The sequence below is a fragment of the Oncorhynchus mykiss genome, chromosome 10, assembly GCF_057628025.1.
Source record: "Oncorhynchus mykiss isolate SJ-2025 chromosome 10, ASM5762802v1, whole genome shotgun sequence".
Classification (NCBI taxonomy): Eukaryota; Metazoa; Chordata; class Actinopteri; order Salmoniformes; family Salmonidae; genus Oncorhynchus; species Oncorhynchus mykiss.
The window spans coordinates 21,268,943-21,285,834 of NC_143031.1; the positions used below are offsets into that span (position 1 = coordinate 21,268,943).

The following is a 16,892-nucleotide window of genomic DNA, read 5'->3' on the forward strand; positions in this document are numbered from 1 at the left end:
AAAGTCCAAGTATACAGATTTGATGATATTCTTGCAGAAAAATGTAATATGAATGCAAATGTCTCCTTCACGATTTGCCCAAATGTACCTGGGTGACTTCACACTAAATGTCATGTAGTTCGCTCATATTTCAAGTTATCCGTCTGAAACTTTGCACATACACTGCTGCCATATTGTGGACATAATTGGAATTACAACCAGAGTGATGGCTGGAACATTGACCTTTCTGTTTTTTCAGGTAGCAAAAAACTGTTTTTCTTTTTTGGGTATTTTCTACTACCAGATCTATTGTGTTATATTCTCCTACATTCAATTCACATTTCCACAAACTTCAAAGTGTTTCCTTTCAAATGGTACCAAGAATATGCATATCCTTGCTTCAGGGCCTGAGCTACAGGCAGTTAGATTTGTGTATGTCATTTAGGCGGGAAAAAAAAGAGAAAAAAAAGTTTATTATCCCTGGACCGAAATCTTAATTGAGCATCGGACCAGTTACGCAAGACTTTAGTTCTGGGTTAACCTAAATTAATATTCTTATAATTGTGTCCCTGCGCTTCCATTGTGTTAGGGGTGTTTTTGTGCCATGTCAAAATGGTTTGAGTACCAGTACATACCCTTCTCAAACCAACGCAGAAGCATCTGAAGACCTCCTTCATGTTGCCGCCCTTCTCCACGGAGATGACACGCAGGTGATCCTCATTCATCCAGACAAAGAAGCTCTTGGCATCGTTATGCCTTCAGAAAGGAGGGATGAGGTTTCACATGATACATCACCATGATACATTGTGGGATATTCTGTACAGTACAATACAGTATTGTTTTGGTTGACTATTGGTATGGGTCTGTGTTCTGGGTGCATACCAGATTCCTCTTGCATCGGGCCAGTCAGGGGCTTTACCAGCGCCGGCAGCAGGGGGGAGACGGGCTTGTCAAACAAGAAATGGTCAGCGATAAGCTGCTCCTGCTCGGCATCGGTCATCTTATTCAAGGGGTAGTACTTTCCCTTGAATTCACCATCCAGGGTGTTCAGAACTGGAGATACAGAAAACCCCTGTTTCCCCTTACTCTTAACATGGTATATCCCTGCCTGGAGTTATCTGACACCATGCACTAGTTATTGCAGCTAAGGATTCACTTTTGATCTCTATTTCCAATTCATCTGAGGAGTGGCTAAGAATTCAGATCTCCAATTCATGTGTTTTACTGCCTAGCTTCATGCATAATCCTGTGTATGCATATGTCCTGTAGCTATTGATAGCTGGAAGGCTCACCTTCAACAGACAGTTTCTCCACTGCTCTGCGCTCGCCACGGCTGTTGTGGGGGGGCAAGGTGTATTCCTTGATGCTGCGGCCAGTACACACACGGCTGGACATAGTTGGGGTTCAGGTAATTCTTTTATACTTTTTTATTTATTTAACTAGGCAAGTCAGTTAAGAACAAATTCTTATTTACAATGACAGCCTAGGAACAGTGGGTTAACTGCCTTGTTCAGGGCAGAACAACAGATTTTTACCTTGTCAGCGCAGGGATTCAATCTTGCAACCTTTTGGTTACTGGCCCAACGCTCTAACCACTAGGCTACCTGCCATCATTACATCCCTACTCAGAGAGAAGGTCACAACAGAGTTTCAGACCAGAACATTTAAAGTGTCTCAAAGAAGTTTGAGATTCCCAACCTCCTATGTAGAGATTATTCAAACATTTTCACACTGATTTTACTCAGCAGTACTCTTTGGCATTTCTTATAGGAAATGAAACCCATAAAACATGTCAGGAGAATTAGACACTACCTTCAGGTTCTCAAAGTTCAGGTCGGTCTTGTGCTTGTCTGTGGGCTTGTATCCACTATGACGGTCTGAGATGATGGGGTCCAACAGATCCTTGAAGATCTCGTAGGACTCCTCATCACCAGCCACGCAGCCAACGGTCATGATGAAGCGGTGACCTGAGGAGAGGAGGGGGAGGACGGTAAAAAGGTAGCACATCTACATAGTAGGACAGACATTAATATACCACTGTTGTGTGAAAAATAATAAGGGGGTGTTTGGGAGATATGTGGCACTCACCAGGGTTGTCGACACCAGTCTGGATGACGTCATCCAAGGTGAAGCCAGAAGGGGGTCTGCTTGTCCCTCAGCTTGGCGTACATGTCCTTGGTCAGCACCTTGGCCATGTGGTTGTTGTGCTTGGTGAGGTCAGGGTACTCCTCCTCAACTTTGAAGTTGAGTTTGAAGTTGTTGTGGGTGTTACCGAAAGGCATGATTGCATTTCTAACACTGCAGGGGGGTAAATTATAGAATAGCTTGGATCTTTAGAGTCCGTAATTTGCACGGAAAACAGCACAGTATAGAGACATTAGGAACCCATGGAAAACGTTTAAACCACCAAACCTAATAGTAACCTATCAAGGACATTCCCAGACACTGACAGTGGAAGATAGTCAAAAGAACAGCTGCAAACCTCAGTCAATGTCCCCATCCACTGGGTCAAGTTTCTGTTTGGAATAGATACGGGGGAGGAGCACTTGTGCATTGGATATTTTTAACATCCTTATCCCAAACCTCACACAACAAGATCGCATAGTTTCCCTTCGAAATTCGCAGTTTATGGATAAACGTCTATTTTTTAAGTGTACGGTGTGAATGTGGACAAAGGGAATAAACGGAAGGGCTGTTCAAGAGAGGGGTTGAGTGTGAGATATAGGTAAGGGGGCTGAAGAAATGATTATATATGGTGCCTGGAATGTTGATGAGGTTGTGAGGTCAGACTGATCACTAGAAATTGCCCACTGGGCAGAAACTGGTTGCATCAATGTTATTTCCACGTCATTTCAACAACAACAAAAATAAAATCTGATGACGTTGAATCAACTTCGAAAACTGTTTTATTGTTTTCACCCAATTTATAACCTAAATCAAATTATGTGAAATCCTTTGTTGATTTCACGTTGAATTCATGTTAGTTGACATCTCAACCAAAATTAAATCAAAACTAAATGTTGAAATGACATCTGTGCCCAGTGGTAGACTTCGATTTAGGATGTTTGAAGATCCTGAGGACGTCAATATATAAACTCTGCAAAAAAAGAAACGTCCTCTCACTGTCAACTGCATTTATTTTCAGCAAACTTAACATGTGTAAATATTTGTATGAACAAGATTCAACAACTGAGACATAAACTGAAGAAGTTCCACAGACATGTGACTAACAGAAATGGAATAATGTGTCCCTGAACAAAGGGGGGACAAAATCAAAAGTAACAGTCAGTATTTGGTGTGGACACCAGCTGCATTAAGTACTGCAGTGCACCTCCTCCTCATGGACTGTACCAGATTTGCCCGTTTTTGCTGTGAGATGTTACCCCGCTCTTCCACCAAGGCAACTGCAAGTTCCTGGACATTTCTGGGGGAAATGGCCCTAGCCTTCACCCTCCAATCCAACAGGTCCCAGATGTGCTCAATGGGATTGAGACCCGGGCTCTTCGCTGGCCATGGCCAAGACATTCCTGTCTTGCAGGAAATCGCTCACAGAACGAGCAGTATGGCTGGTGGCATTGTCATGCTGGAGGGTCATGTCAGGATGAGCATGCAGGAAGAGTACCACATGATGAAGGAGGATGTCTTCCCGGTAACGCACAGCGTTAAGATTGCCTGCAATGACAACAAGCTCAGTCCGATGATGCTGTGACACACCGCCGCAAACCATGATGGACCCTCCACCTCCAAATCGATCCCGCTTCAGAGTACAAGCCTCGGTGTAATCTTTCTTTTGGTGTTTTTCAACTGTGACCTTAATTGCCTACCGTCTGTAAGCTGTTAGAACGGTCGTTCTGCATGTGCATGTTCATTAATTGTTTGTGGTTCATTGAACAAGCTTTGGAAACAGTGTTTAAACCCTTTACAAGGAAGATCTGTGAAGTTATTTGGAATTTTACGAATTATCTTTGAAAGACAGGGTCCTGAAAAAGGGACGTTTATTTTTTTGCTGAGTTTATTTGCACGTTGATAAGCTAGCTAGTTAACGGCCGTGATGTCTGTAAAGTTAGCTAGTGGTTTACTCTTTGTAAATAAGAATTTGTTCTTAACTGACTTGCCTAGTTAAAGAAAGGTTAAATAAAATTAATAAATAAAAAACTACAACATTGTGATTTCCAAAATGCCATTCAGGCCCTTCCTGTGAAGGACTTCAAAGAAAGATGGCTAGCCCTGTTTGAGCCCACTCAGGAACAAAATTCAGCTGAATGAAAATAGTTATTGTAGGTAAAAAGTGTATATTGATTTAAATATTTTGTGTTGTCTTGACCTAATATTCTAATCTACAATTAAATATGCATTAAAGATTAGTCTGAACATTATCACTCTGCACATGCTTTGGGAGGGGTTTCCCAATAGCATTATGACTCTCAGATCATCTTTTGTTCTTATCTGTTCAGAAGATCTCTCTCATTAAGGAAGAGTTCAGAAGAATTACAACTGTTGCTCGAGTCCACCTTTATGCAGAATCTGGACGATTATACACCAAAACTATTGGACTTGTTTAAGTCAAAAGGAGGTGCTGTGAAGGCGGACATGCAGAAAATCCTTGAAGTTCTGTACGGGGTACAGTATGCACAGTAACACCTTCACAATAGTATATAGGTTACACTGTATGTATTCAGTTGCCAGTATTAAATGCAAATATTTGTTTAACTTACTTACTTACTTACTTACTGACTTTATTGTCCCCATGGGGAAATTTTGTTGCAGTGTCATGTACACGTTTAAAGTGGCGTTTAAATACAAACAAAATTGACAATACAACTTTCATAACAGTTACATACCAATAAAATATATTTTTTAAAGACTAGCCTGCTGGCCTTACTGAGTCGATAGGAACATTAGCCCGAGCTATTTAGGAGGAATATCACACCTGGCACAAATTACTGTCTCGTTCTGTTTTTCCTGCTGAGGGGTGCCCTATACCTGCGCCCAGAGGGGAGTAGTTCAAAGTCCGGAGTGTCCTGACCTTAAAGATCTCATCCAGGCCTGTCTGTTTGACTCCAAGTAGCTTGCTTGCTGTGGTGATAATCCTTCTCAGCATATCTCTCTGGCTGACATCATATTACAGTGCAACACCATCCAGGAAAGAAGAGACAGTGTGGTCTGTGGCCTGATCATATCCCCAGGCGAGAGGGTTGGAGACCTTATCACAGAATAAAAGGTTGTTTTTATTTTGGTATCCTTATTTATCTCTAAATGAGCTATCTTCCTTTCTTTCCCCTTCTCTCCTCTCAAATTGCACAGTTAATCTAGTAGCCTAGTCTGTTATTTCTTAATTTTTTCACTCAGGATGCTGACAACACCATGATCCGAGAGGACCTCGTTCAGCATGTGATGAAGTTGTTCACTGTGAAGCATCTGCACCAGAATATAGAGCATGGGATCTGCACCAACATTTCCCCATGGGGACAATAAAGTCAGTAAGTAAGTAAGTAAGTAAGTAAGTAAGTAAGTTAAACAAATATTTGCATTTAATACTGGCAACTGAATACATACAGTGTAACCTATATACTATTGTGAAGGTGTTACTGTGCATACTGTACCCCGTACAGAACTTCAAGGATTTTCTGCATGTCCGCCTTCACAGCACCTCCTTTTGACTTAAACAAGTCCAATAGTTTTGGTGTATAATCGTCCAGATTCTGCATAAAGGTGGACTCGAGCAACAGTTGTAATTCTTCTGAACTCTTCCTTAATGAGAGAGAGTATAGCTTTCATCTGTCCCCTCGCCTCGACCCGGACTCGAACCAGGGACCCTCTGCACACGCAGACAACCGGTTGAAACGCTCTTTGTGCGCACCACCGCTAACTAGCTAGCCATTTCACATCGGTTACACATGTGATCTGCATCAAAGGAGCAGAGGTCCTGGCTGGTATTCCCAGTGTTAGTCATGTACCTTGTTTATGGGCCTCATCTATGGCTTAAATCTAAGGTACTCCAAAAAACTGAAATATACCTTTTGAGGTGTTCCAAAAAGTATTCTTGGAACTTGATGATCTCATGACCTCCCCATGGCTCCAAGCTCTAAAGATGAAGTTACTTGTTTTCAGAGATACAGTGCCTTGCGAAAGTATTCGGCCCCCTTGAACTTTGCGACCTTTTGCCACATTTCAGGCTTCAAACATAAAGATATAAAACTGTATTTTTTTTGTGAAGAACAAAGTATTAACTTAAGGGGGCTGAATAATTTTGCACGCCCAATTTTTCAGTTTTTGATTTGTTAAAAAAGTTTGAAATATCCAATAAATGTCGTTCCACTTCATGATTGTGTCCCACTTGTTGATTATTCACAAAAAAATACAGTTTTATATCTTTATGTTTGAAGCCTGAAATGTGGCAAAAGGTTGCAAAGTTCAAGGGGGACGAATACTTTTGCAAGGCACTGTATCTATGAGAACTCTCAAAGGGCCACTCACACACTGTGGTCTAAACCCTACTCTGTAAGCTGAAAAGATAGTTGCTAGGTGGTATAGGAGCTACAGTTTAGATTATGGTCTTTGTCAGGTGAAGTCATAAGAGACAAATAAGCTTTGTTTACTCCATACTCCTTACTCCATATGCGCTAGTGGCTATCTGAGATTATTTGTCAGATGAAAGCTATCTGGATGTAATTTTACCTAAGGAGGAGTTATACCCAGAATGCTTATACCTGTCAAAATATTATCCATAGGGGCTTCACTAGTGCATATAGAGTCAGGTTAAAGGAACAATTTGGCATATACAGTGGCAAGAAAAAGTATGTGAAAACTTTGGAATTACCTGGATTTCTGCATAAATTCGTCATAAAATTTGATCTGATCTTCATCTACGTCACAACAATAGACAAACAGTCTGCTTAAACTAATAACACACAAACAATTATAAGTTATGTCTTTATTGAACACACTGTGTAAACATTCACAGTGTAGGGTGGAAAAATAATGTGAATTGGATTTAATAACTGGTTGACCCTCCTTTGGCAGCAATAAACTCAACCAAATGTTTTCTGTAGTTGCGGATTAGACCTGCATAACTGTCGGGAGGAATTTTGGACCATTCATCTTTACAAAACTGTTTCAGTTCAGCAATATTCTTAGGATGTCTGGTGTGAACAGCTCTCGAGATCATGCCACATTTTAAATCGGGTTGAGGTCAGGAATCTGACTGGACCACTCCAGAAGGTGTATTTTCTTCTGTTGAAGCCATTCTGGTGTTGATTTACTTCTGTGTTTTGGGTCGTTGTCTTGTTGCATCACCCAACTTCTGTTGAGCTTCAATTGTCCGACAGATAGCCTTGCATTCTCCTGCAAAATGTCTTGATAAACTTGGGAATTCATTTTTATGTTGACGATAGAAAGCTTTCCAGGCCCTGAGGCAGCAAAGCAGCTCCAAACCATGATGCTCCCTCCACCATACTTTAGTTGGGATGAGGTTTTGATGTTGGGTGCCCTGCTGTGCCTTTTTTTCTCCACACATAGTGTTGCGTGTTTCTTCCAAACAACTCAACTTTAGTTTCATCTGTCCACAGAATATTTTGCAAGAAGCGCTGTGGAACATCCAGGTGCTCTTTTGCGAACTTCAGACGTGCAGCAATGTTTTTTTGGACAGCAGTGGCTTCTTCCTTTGGTTGAAAACGAATTTCTATGCGGGTAAACGTAGGAAAAATGGCACAGCTCAGCATCCAGAAAAACTGTTGCTTTCAAACTAGGGGTTTTGTGTAATTGTGGTAAACAGTAATTTTGCTCATAGATTATGCATGTATGAACTACACATTGACGCATCCAGACCAAAGTGGGAGGTTTAAAAAATACTTAGTCGCCAAAAGTTTGGGAGCATGTCTTTAAGAAGTTTCACAAATGGATTATATATATTTTTTACATTTTATACCAAAGTAGAGTAATTACAATAAAAACCAGTGATGGCCAGTGTTATCTTAATTTGCAACTATTTACTGAGTTACAGAATATGTGAAATTTACACTTTTGAATGTGTACCATTAACGCAGTGTAGTGTGGGACCATATAGAGACTTTGACTGTTAAATTGAACACTATTAGACTTGATTTAACATTTGCAGTGACTTATCGTGAGTGTATGACCAAGAAAGACCAATCTGTTTTGGTTCATGAGGCCAAGTTTATTTAATCACAGTTTCAATTATCATTTTTCTAAAACCAAATTTCAAATGTACGTGATGCCACATCTGTCAGGCAAGCTGACTTCAGTGGAAGCTGATCCAGGATGTTACAAACTGAACAGGAGAGAAGTGGAAAAAATGGCGCAAGGAAGAAAAGGAAAGGAAAAAAACTAAAGAGAAAGAAAAGGCTGAAGGAAAGAAGAAAAATAGGTGAGCAGTGAAGAGTCTCTAGAGCGAGCATCAGTTTCCCCTAAGCGCCGGTTGGTTGGCTCAATGGCACATAACTTGACAATAGAAAAACAAAATACGATCAGCGACGTCAACAACTCTTTACTTCTGGGCGGGGATCATGCCGTCGATGGCCTCTCCCTTCTCCAGCTTCTTCTCCATTTCCACCATGAGCTTGACACCATCCACCACCATCTGGACCTGATCTACCTCAGAAGATCCCAGACGGTCAGCGTTGGAGATGTCGAACACTCCACCCACGGAGGCGGTGTCCACGCCACCTGTAGAGAGCAGGGAAAAGGGAGAGAGAAGCAGGTTTAAGTGTATGTCTCAGACAATCTCTGCAAAATTACTCATACTGTATATTATCCAAATATCACCAAAAATAACAGACTCAATGAACAGACGTCCTAACCGCTGTGGACATGGCTATTTCAGAATAGCTTTTGCTCATCTTAATCTCTGTTCCTTTTTACTTGTTGTGTGGTAAAAGGGAAGACTGTCGTGATCTGTGACGATTTAGAGTTGAATATATCAGCAGCTGCTCTGGATGTTTTTTGTTGTGCGTGTGTACCTGTGCCACGCTTCTGCAGACGCAGCCTGGTCAGGATCTCCTCAAACTTGGGGTGTGTGCTCAGCTTGGGCAGCTTGACGTGCACGCCACCACGCAGACCAGTTCCCAAGTTGGAGGGGCAGGTCAGCACGTAGCCAAGATGCTCGTTCCACATGAAGCCGTGGTTGTGCTTCTTGAAAGTCTCCTCAATCTGTCAGGTGAAATAAACCCTGTATCAACATTCTTGTAATTGTCTCTCTGCGTTTATGTCTTTTCATTGTGTTAGGTGTGTTTTTCTACCATGTCAAAATGGCAGCCAGGTTACCCGTGATACAAGTCAGTATTCAACGCCCATACATATCTGAGAACGTCAGGAGATGACGTGGAAACCGGCCACTAGGGGCAACAGTGAGCACTGTTACCTTCAAGTAGGTGTCAGTTTTGCTAGTGTGTTGTGGACGGGGCTGGTGGATGGGCGTAAGCATCTGCCTCTGATTCCAAAGTTTTTGAGATTTGTTTCACGTCAATTCTTAAACTTAACCCTTACCTTAACCATTCAGAGTTAATGCCTAAATGTAAGATTTCGGGGCCAAAACTTAACCCTAACCTTGAAAATGTAACCTTAAATATTTTGAAATGTGATGTTTGCATCAACTTCAAAACTTGACATTTCAGAAACATGGATGAATGTCTAATTCTGACGTGAGACTGTGAGAGCTAGTTGTAAAATGGTTTGAATACCAGTACATACCCTTTTCAGACCAACGCAGAAGCGTCTGAAGACCTCCTTCATGTTGCCGCCCTTCTCCATGGAGATGACACGCAGGTGATCCTCCTCATTCACCCAGACCAAGAAGCTCTTGGCATCGTTATGCCTTCAGAAAGGAGGGATGAGGTTTCACATGATACATCACTATGATACATTGTGGGATATTCTGTACAGTACAATACAGTATTGTTTTGGTTGACTATTGGTATGGGTCTGTGTTCTGGGTACATACCAGATTCCTCTTGCATCGGGCCAGTCACGGGCCATACCAGCACCCAGCAGCAGGGGGGAGACGGGCTTGTCAAACAAGAAATGGTCAGCGATAAGCTGCTCCTGCTCGGCATCGGTCATCTTATTCAGGGGGTAGTACTTTCCCTTGAATTCACCATCCAGGGTGTTCAGAGCTGGAGGGACATAAAACCCCTCAGTTTCCGCTCACTCTCAACATGGTATCTCCCTCCCAGGAGTTATCTGACACCATGCACTAGTCATTGCAGCTAAGGATTCACTTTTGATCTCTATTTCCAATTATCTAAGGCGTTCCTAAGAATTGGATCTCCGGCCTCCCGAATGGCGGTGTTGCCGCATCACTACTGCCTGGGGTTCGATCCCAAGCTGTGTCACAACCAGCCGTCACCGGGGGTCCCATAGGGCGGTGCACAATTGGCCCAGTGTCCTCCGGGTTAGGGGAGGGTTTGGCCGGGGGGCTTTACTTGGCTCATCACGCTCTAACAACTCCTTATGGCGGGCCGAGCGCCTGCAGGCTGACTTCGGTCGCCAGTTGATCAGTGTTTCCTCCGACACATTGGTGCAGCTGGCTTCCTGGTTAAGCGAGCGGGTGTTAAGAAGCACGGTTTGGCACGTCATGTTTCTGAGTAAGCATGATTCAACCATCGGCTCTCCTGAGCCCGTTGGGGAGTTGCAGCGATGAGACAAGATCATAATTGGATCTCACGAAATTGGAGAGAAAAGGGGGGTAAATGTTTTTAAATAAATGGATCTCCATTTTCCATTTTGTTCGTTTTATTGCCTAGCTTCATGCATAATCCTGCGTATACATATGTCCTGTAGCTATTGATAGCTGGGAAGCTCACCCTCGACGGACAGTTTCTCCACTGCTCTGCGCTCGCCACGGCTGTTGTGGGGGGGCAGGGTGTATCCCTTGATGCTGCGGCCAGTACGCACACGGCTGGACAGGACGTAGTTGGGGTCCAGATCATCACCTCCCTATACAGAGAGAAGGTCACAACAGAGTTTCAGACCAGAACATTTAAAGTGTCTCAAAGAAGTTTGTGATTCCCAACCTCCTATGTAGAGATTATTCAAACATTTTCACACTGATTTTACTCAGCAGTACTCTTTGGCATTTCGTATAGGAAATGAAACCCATAAAACATGTCAGAAGAATTAGATACTACCTTCAGGTTCTCAAAGTTCAGGTCGGTCTTGTGCTTGTCTGTGGGCTTGTATCCACTATGACGGTCTGAGATGATGGGGTCCAACAGATCCTTGAAGATCTCGTAGGACTCCTCATCACCAGCCACACAGCCAACAGTCATGATGAAGGGGTGACCTGAGGACAGAGAGAGAGGAGGGGAGGAGGAGGGTAAGAAGGCAGCACATCTACATTGCACATCCACATTAGTAGACTGACATTAATATACCACTCTGTGGTGTGAAAAATATGCAATAAATATCTGCTGCATATTTAATAAGGTAACCTGCATATCTATACTAGAAATGGCACCGGAGAAGAAGACTGATGATCTATGTGTCCCCAACCAATTGTGTTTATTTGTGTTGCTTGTAACCTATTTTTGTACATATTTTGTACATAATGTTGCCGCTATCGTCTCTTATGACCGAAAACAACTTCGAATAAACCCCACTTCCTTCCATTCTGCTAGCATACATGCAATCTTTGGAGATTAAAATTGATGACATACGCAGAAGATTAAACTACCAACGGGACATTCAAAACTGTAATATCTTACGCTTCATGGAGTCGTGGCTGAACGATGACACTATCAACATACAGCTGGCTGGTTATACGCTGTACCTGCAGGATAGAACAGCGCCGTCTGGTAAGACAAGGGGTGGCAGACTATGACTTTTTGTAAATAACAGCTGGTGCACAATATCTAAGGAAGTCTTGAGCTATTGCTCGCCTGAGGTAGAGTATCTCATGATAAGTTGTAGACCACACTATCTACCGAGAGAGTTTTCATCTGTATTTTTCGAAGCGATTTACATACCCCCACAGACTGAGGCTGGCACTAAGACAGCATTGAACCATAAGCAAACAAGAAAACGCTCACCCAGAGGAGGCGCTGCTAGTGGCCAGGGGACTTTAATGCAGGGAAACTTAAATCCGTTTTACCAAATTTCTATCAGCATGTTAAATGTATATACTCCACACTATACTCCACACACAGAGATGCATACAAAGCTCTTCCTCGCCCTCCATTTGGCAAATCTGACCATAATTCTATCCTCCTGATTCCTGCGTACAAGCAAAAATTAAAGCAGGAAGCACCAGTGACAAGATCAATAAAAAAGTGGTCAGATGAAGCTAATGCTAAGCTACAGGACTGTTTCGCTAGCACAGACTGGAATATGTTCCGGGATTCCTCCGATGGCATTTAGGAGTACAACACATCTGTCAATGGCTTAATAAGCGCATCGATGATGTCGCCCCCACAGTGACCGTGCGTACATACCCCAACCAGAAGCCATGGATTACAGGCAATATCCTCACTGAGCTGAAGGCTAGAGCTGTCGCTTTCAAGGAGCGAGACTCTAACCCAGAAGCTTATAAGAAATCCTGCTATCCCCTCAGACGAACCATCAAACATGCAAAGCGTCAATACAGGACTAAGATCGAATCGTACTACACCGGCTCTGATGCTCGTGAGATGTGGCAGGGCTTGCAAACCATTACAGACTACAAAGGGAAGCACAGCCGACAGCTGCCCATCAACACAAGCCTACCACATGAGCTAAACTACTTATACGCTCGCTTCGAGGCAAATAACACTGAAACATGCATGAGAGCACCAGCTGTTCCGGACGACTGTGTGATCCCGCTCTCCACAGCCGATGTGAGTAAGACCTTTAAACAGGTCAACAGTCACAAGGCCGCAGGGCCACACGGATTATCAGGACGTGTACTGCGAATATGCGCTGACCAACTGGCAAGGGTCTTCCCTGATATTTTCAACCTCTCCATGTCCGAGTCTGTAATACCAACATGTTTTAAGCAGACCACCATAGTGCCTGTGTCCATGAACACTAAGGTAACCTGCCTAAATGACTACTGACCCGTAGCACTCACGTCTGTGGCCATGAAGTGCTTTGAAAGGCTGGTCATGGCTCACATCAACACCATTATCCCAGAAACCCTAGACCCACTCCAATTTGCATACCGCCCCAACAGATCCACAGATTACTACAAGACAGCCTATAGGGAAGATGTCAGAGACCTGGCCATGTGGTGCCAGGACAACAATCTCTCTCTCAACGTGATCAAGACAAAGTAGATGATTGTGGACTACAGGAAAAAGAGGACCGAGCACGCCCCCATTCTCATTGACGGGGCTGCAGTGGAGCAGGTTGAGAGCTTCAAGTTCCTTGGTGTCCACATCACCAACAAACTAACATGGTCCAAGCACACCAAGACATTCATGAAGAGGGCATGACAAAACCTTTTCCCCCTCAGGAGACTGGCATGGGTCCTCAGATCCTCAAAAGGTTCTACAGCTGCACCATCAAGAACATCCTGGCTGGTTGCATCACTGCCTGGTATGGCAACTGCTCGGCCTCCGACTACAAGGCACTACAGAGGGTCATCTATGCATAGTCACTTTAATAAATCTACATACATGTACATATTACCTCAACTAACCAGTGCCCCTGCACATTGACTCTGTACTGGTACCCTTCTGTATTTAGTCTCGCTATTGTTATTTTACTGCTGCTCTTTAATTACTTGTTACTTTTATTTCTTATTCTTAGCCATATTTTTTAACTGCATTGTTGGTTAGGGGCTCGTAAGTAAGCATTTCTTTTTTTTTTTTTTTTGAATTTTACCCCTTTTTCTCCCCAATTTCATAGTATCCAATTGTGTAGTAGCTACTATCTTGTCTCATCGCTACAACTCCCGTACGGGCTCGGGAGAGACGAAGGTTGAAAGTCATGCGTCCTCCGATACACAACCAACCAAGCCGCTGCTTCTTTAACACAGTGCACATCCAACCCGGAAGCCAGCCGCACCAATGCGCCGGAGGAAACACCGTGCACCTGGCCACCTTGGCTAGCGTACACTGCGCCCAGCCCGCCACAGGAGTCGCTGGTGCGCGATGAGACAAGGACACCCCTACCGACCAAGCCCTCCCTAACCCGGGCGACGCTAGGCCAATTGTGCGTCGCCCCACGGACCTCCCGGTCGCGGCCGGTTACGACAGAGCCTGGGCGCGAACCCAGGACTCTGATGGCACAGCTGGCGCTGCAGTACAGCGGTAAGTAAGCATTTCACTGTAAGGTCACTGTTGTATTCGGCACATGTGACTAACACAATTTGATGTGATTTGAGTTATATGGTTGTGGTATTAGTATGTCTTGAGCTAGCTGAGGATTTAAAAACAATCTAAGTATGTATTTCAGCATCCCGGTGCTGAAATACACAACCATATAAATCAAATCATCCCGGGGGTTGAAATACATTCTTCATTTTTTTTTTTAATCCTCAGCTAGCTCAAGACATACTAATACCACAACCATATAATATAACATTTCAGAATTGACATTACTACAAGTAAGTTGACTGATGGTGACTCAGTGTTGTTGCTAGCAAGTAGCGTGAACAGGTCTTGAGCAATGTATGTACAGCTCTGTAAGTCACTTTGGATATAAGTGTCTGCTAAATGGAATATATTATTTTCATATGTAATTATTGCAATGGTATTAGGATCGATCAAACCCTAGAGCGCTAACTTGGTTGTGCAGACCGTCTCAGTTCTACCTTTGACAGTTGTGTGTATGTGGAGGTCGGTGGCTATCCTCAGGGGGTGTTTGGGAGATATGTGGCACTCACCAGGGTTGTCGACACCGGTCTGGATGACGTCATCCAAGGTGAAGCCAGAGGGGGTCTGCTTGTCCCTCAGCTTGGCGTACATGTCCTTGGTCAGCACCTTGGCCATGTGGTTGTTGTGCTTGGTGAGGTCAGGGTACTCCTCCTCAACTTTGAAGTTGAGTTTGAAGTTGTTGTGGGTGTTACCGAAAGGCATGATTGCGTTTCTAACACTGCAGGAGGGAAAGAAAATAAGAAATCTTCAGATATTTATTGTCTATTTGCACAGAAAACAATCCACAAATCCTAATAGTAACCGATTTGAAAGGAAGTTCCCTGACACTGACAGCTGAGTAAAGTCTACAAGGAGTGCTCTGTCTCGGGGTAAGAGAAACTTCCTTAGCCAAACATTTAAAAGATTACTGCGGGATACTCAATAGAACAGCTGCAAAAACTCCTAGTGGTGTGGATACCCCGTATCCTAGTTACAAATGTCAGTCAACGTCCCCGTCCATTGGGTCATGTTTCTGTTCTGGAATAGATAAGGGGGAGGAGCACTTGTGTGTTGGGTATTTTTAACACCCTCAACCCAAACCTCACATCCTCGTCAACATTCCACCCTTATCCTATATTCCCTTTGCCCTCTTACATATGGAACATATTTCCAAACCCTCCTCTCCACTCATGTAAAGAGCCCCCCTCTTCACCCTTTGCAGCCCCTCTTGGTTTTCCATCACAATATCTTGGAACATTTAGCTACCTTGATGCTCATCACACATGAAGTCTTGTGAAACAACATTGCTGTTTTAAAGGTCAACTCATTAATTAAATTGTATTCACTATACTTGATAGGCCATTCTCAAATTCATAAATTGTATTTCACTTATTTTCCTTAAATGCATTTGGTTGGCATGGAATTTACCTCAACCTTTCTTGAAATATTTATTTAAAAAATGAGCACATGATCTGGACTTAACTATTGACGCACTTGTTGCATCACATGCCCATGTCCAAAAGCAATGAAAAGGGTGTGACTGTTACAGTAACTGTCCGAAAGCAATTGCTGGACATTCTAGACCAGCTATCTTTTTACACCTGTTCCACAGCGGTGTATAGCCCTCATACTTTATCTGATTGTGATACACTTACTTATGTATCTCAGTATCCACACCAGAGAACCATTTGCTGACACAAAGCTTATAAAACTTTGCAACAGTTCACAACTTTACAATTCACATCTTCATTTCCAGAAAAATAAATCATCATCAAATGAGCCAAGAGAATCAGACTCCTACTAAAATATCCTGTTCATTATCCCACTGATCTGAAACCCTTCCAGATTGCCCCCATATGTACATGTACTGACCCAGGACTTATTTTTGCATCATTAAGTATATAGTCATTTGAATTAATTATTTGCACAGAAGAAAAATACAAAACTATATGATTAAAACTAAAAAACGAAAGAAGTGTGTAGGAGAGGTAAAAAAAAAAAAAACGAGGAGCTTAAAAAGCACCTCTCCCTTTCAAATAGGGACACACCAAAATAACAGAACTCCGCTAACTCAAAAATGTGCACCATTCAATTTTTCAAACCTTTTCTCCCAAAAATGTTTTAGGTCAGAAGCCTTTCAGAGTCCAGCTAATCCAAACCGCCACACTGCCCTTATCCCAAAACATTAGCTATTCAAACAAAGCACAGCGTTGCATTTTTACCTGCACACCAGACAAGGAAAAAAGTAACAGTCCTTGGGATCAGATCCTGTTCACCAGAGCCAAAATATAGAGGTCACCCAACTCTGAAGATTCTTGAGCTCTTCTTATATACCAGGCAGACACGCAGTCATTGGCTGCCCATTTTACTGCATGCTGGTCTCTCATTGGCCCAATCCTGTGTCTCTGATACCCAGTTTAGTTTACGGAAGGACTGGATTTACATCTGTCATCCAAGGCGGGGCTGCAGCTGCACTTTACCCCTCCCTGCTCTCCCCTCCCTGTCCGCCGCCATAGTGCCTGTGGTAGGGGATCTAGTGTTTTTGTGGAGTCGATCCAGGATTTTTGCAGTCGACTCCTGACTCTAGCTATAATTGAGAGTGTGTGTATACGCACTCGTGAACTG

The 16,892-nt window shown here is 43.2% G+C and overlaps 1 protein-coding gene and 1 pseudogene across 2 annotated transcripts; both read right to left on the reverse strand.

Annotated features, from left to right (window-relative positions):
- Positions 1-453: 453 nt before the first annotated feature.
- On the reverse strand, positions 454-2,301 carry LOC110533492 (creatine kinase M-type-like; annotated as a pseudogene). Its single transcript, XR_016484020.1, has 6 exons — positions 2,068-2,301; positions 1,789-1,946; positions 1,272-1,401; positions 862-1,032; positions 615-735; positions 454-471 (listed from the first exon to the last, which is right to left on the reverse strand). The product of XR_016484020.1 is annotated as a creatine kinase M-type-like (transcript).
- A 5,833-nt stretch (positions 2,302-8,134) lies between these two features.
- On the reverse strand, positions 8,135-16,568 carry LOC110533491 (creatine kinase M-type). Its single transcript, XM_021617754.3, has 8 exons — positions 16,490-16,568; positions 14,798-15,006; positions 11,124-11,278; positions 10,800-10,932; positions 9,938-10,109; positions 9,688-9,811; positions 8,958-9,147; positions 8,135-8,664 (listed from the first exon to the last, which is right to left on the reverse strand). The coding sequence occupies exons 2-8, from the start codon at positions 14,988-14,990 to the stop codon at positions 8,486-8,488; spliced, it is 1,146 nt and encodes a 381-aa protein (XP_021473429.1). The 5' UTR covers positions 14,991-15,006; positions 16,490-16,568; the 3' UTR covers positions 8,135-8,485.
- Between the last annotated feature and the right edge of the window lie 324 nt (positions 16,569-16,892).

Coding starts and splice junctions, on each gene's coding strand:
- LOC110533491 (XM_021617754.3), bottom strand. CDS start 14,990: ATGCCTTTCGGTAACACCCACAACAACTTCAAACTCAACTTCAAAGTT. Junction 10,110..10,799: donor GGAGAAACTGTCCGTCGAGG/GTGAGCTTCCCA, acceptor ATGTCCCTCCAG/CTCTGAACACCCTGGATGGT. Junction 8,665..8,957: donor TCTGCAGAAGCGTGGCACAG/GTACACACGCAC, acceptor TGCTCTCTACAG/GTGGCGTGGACACCGCCTCC.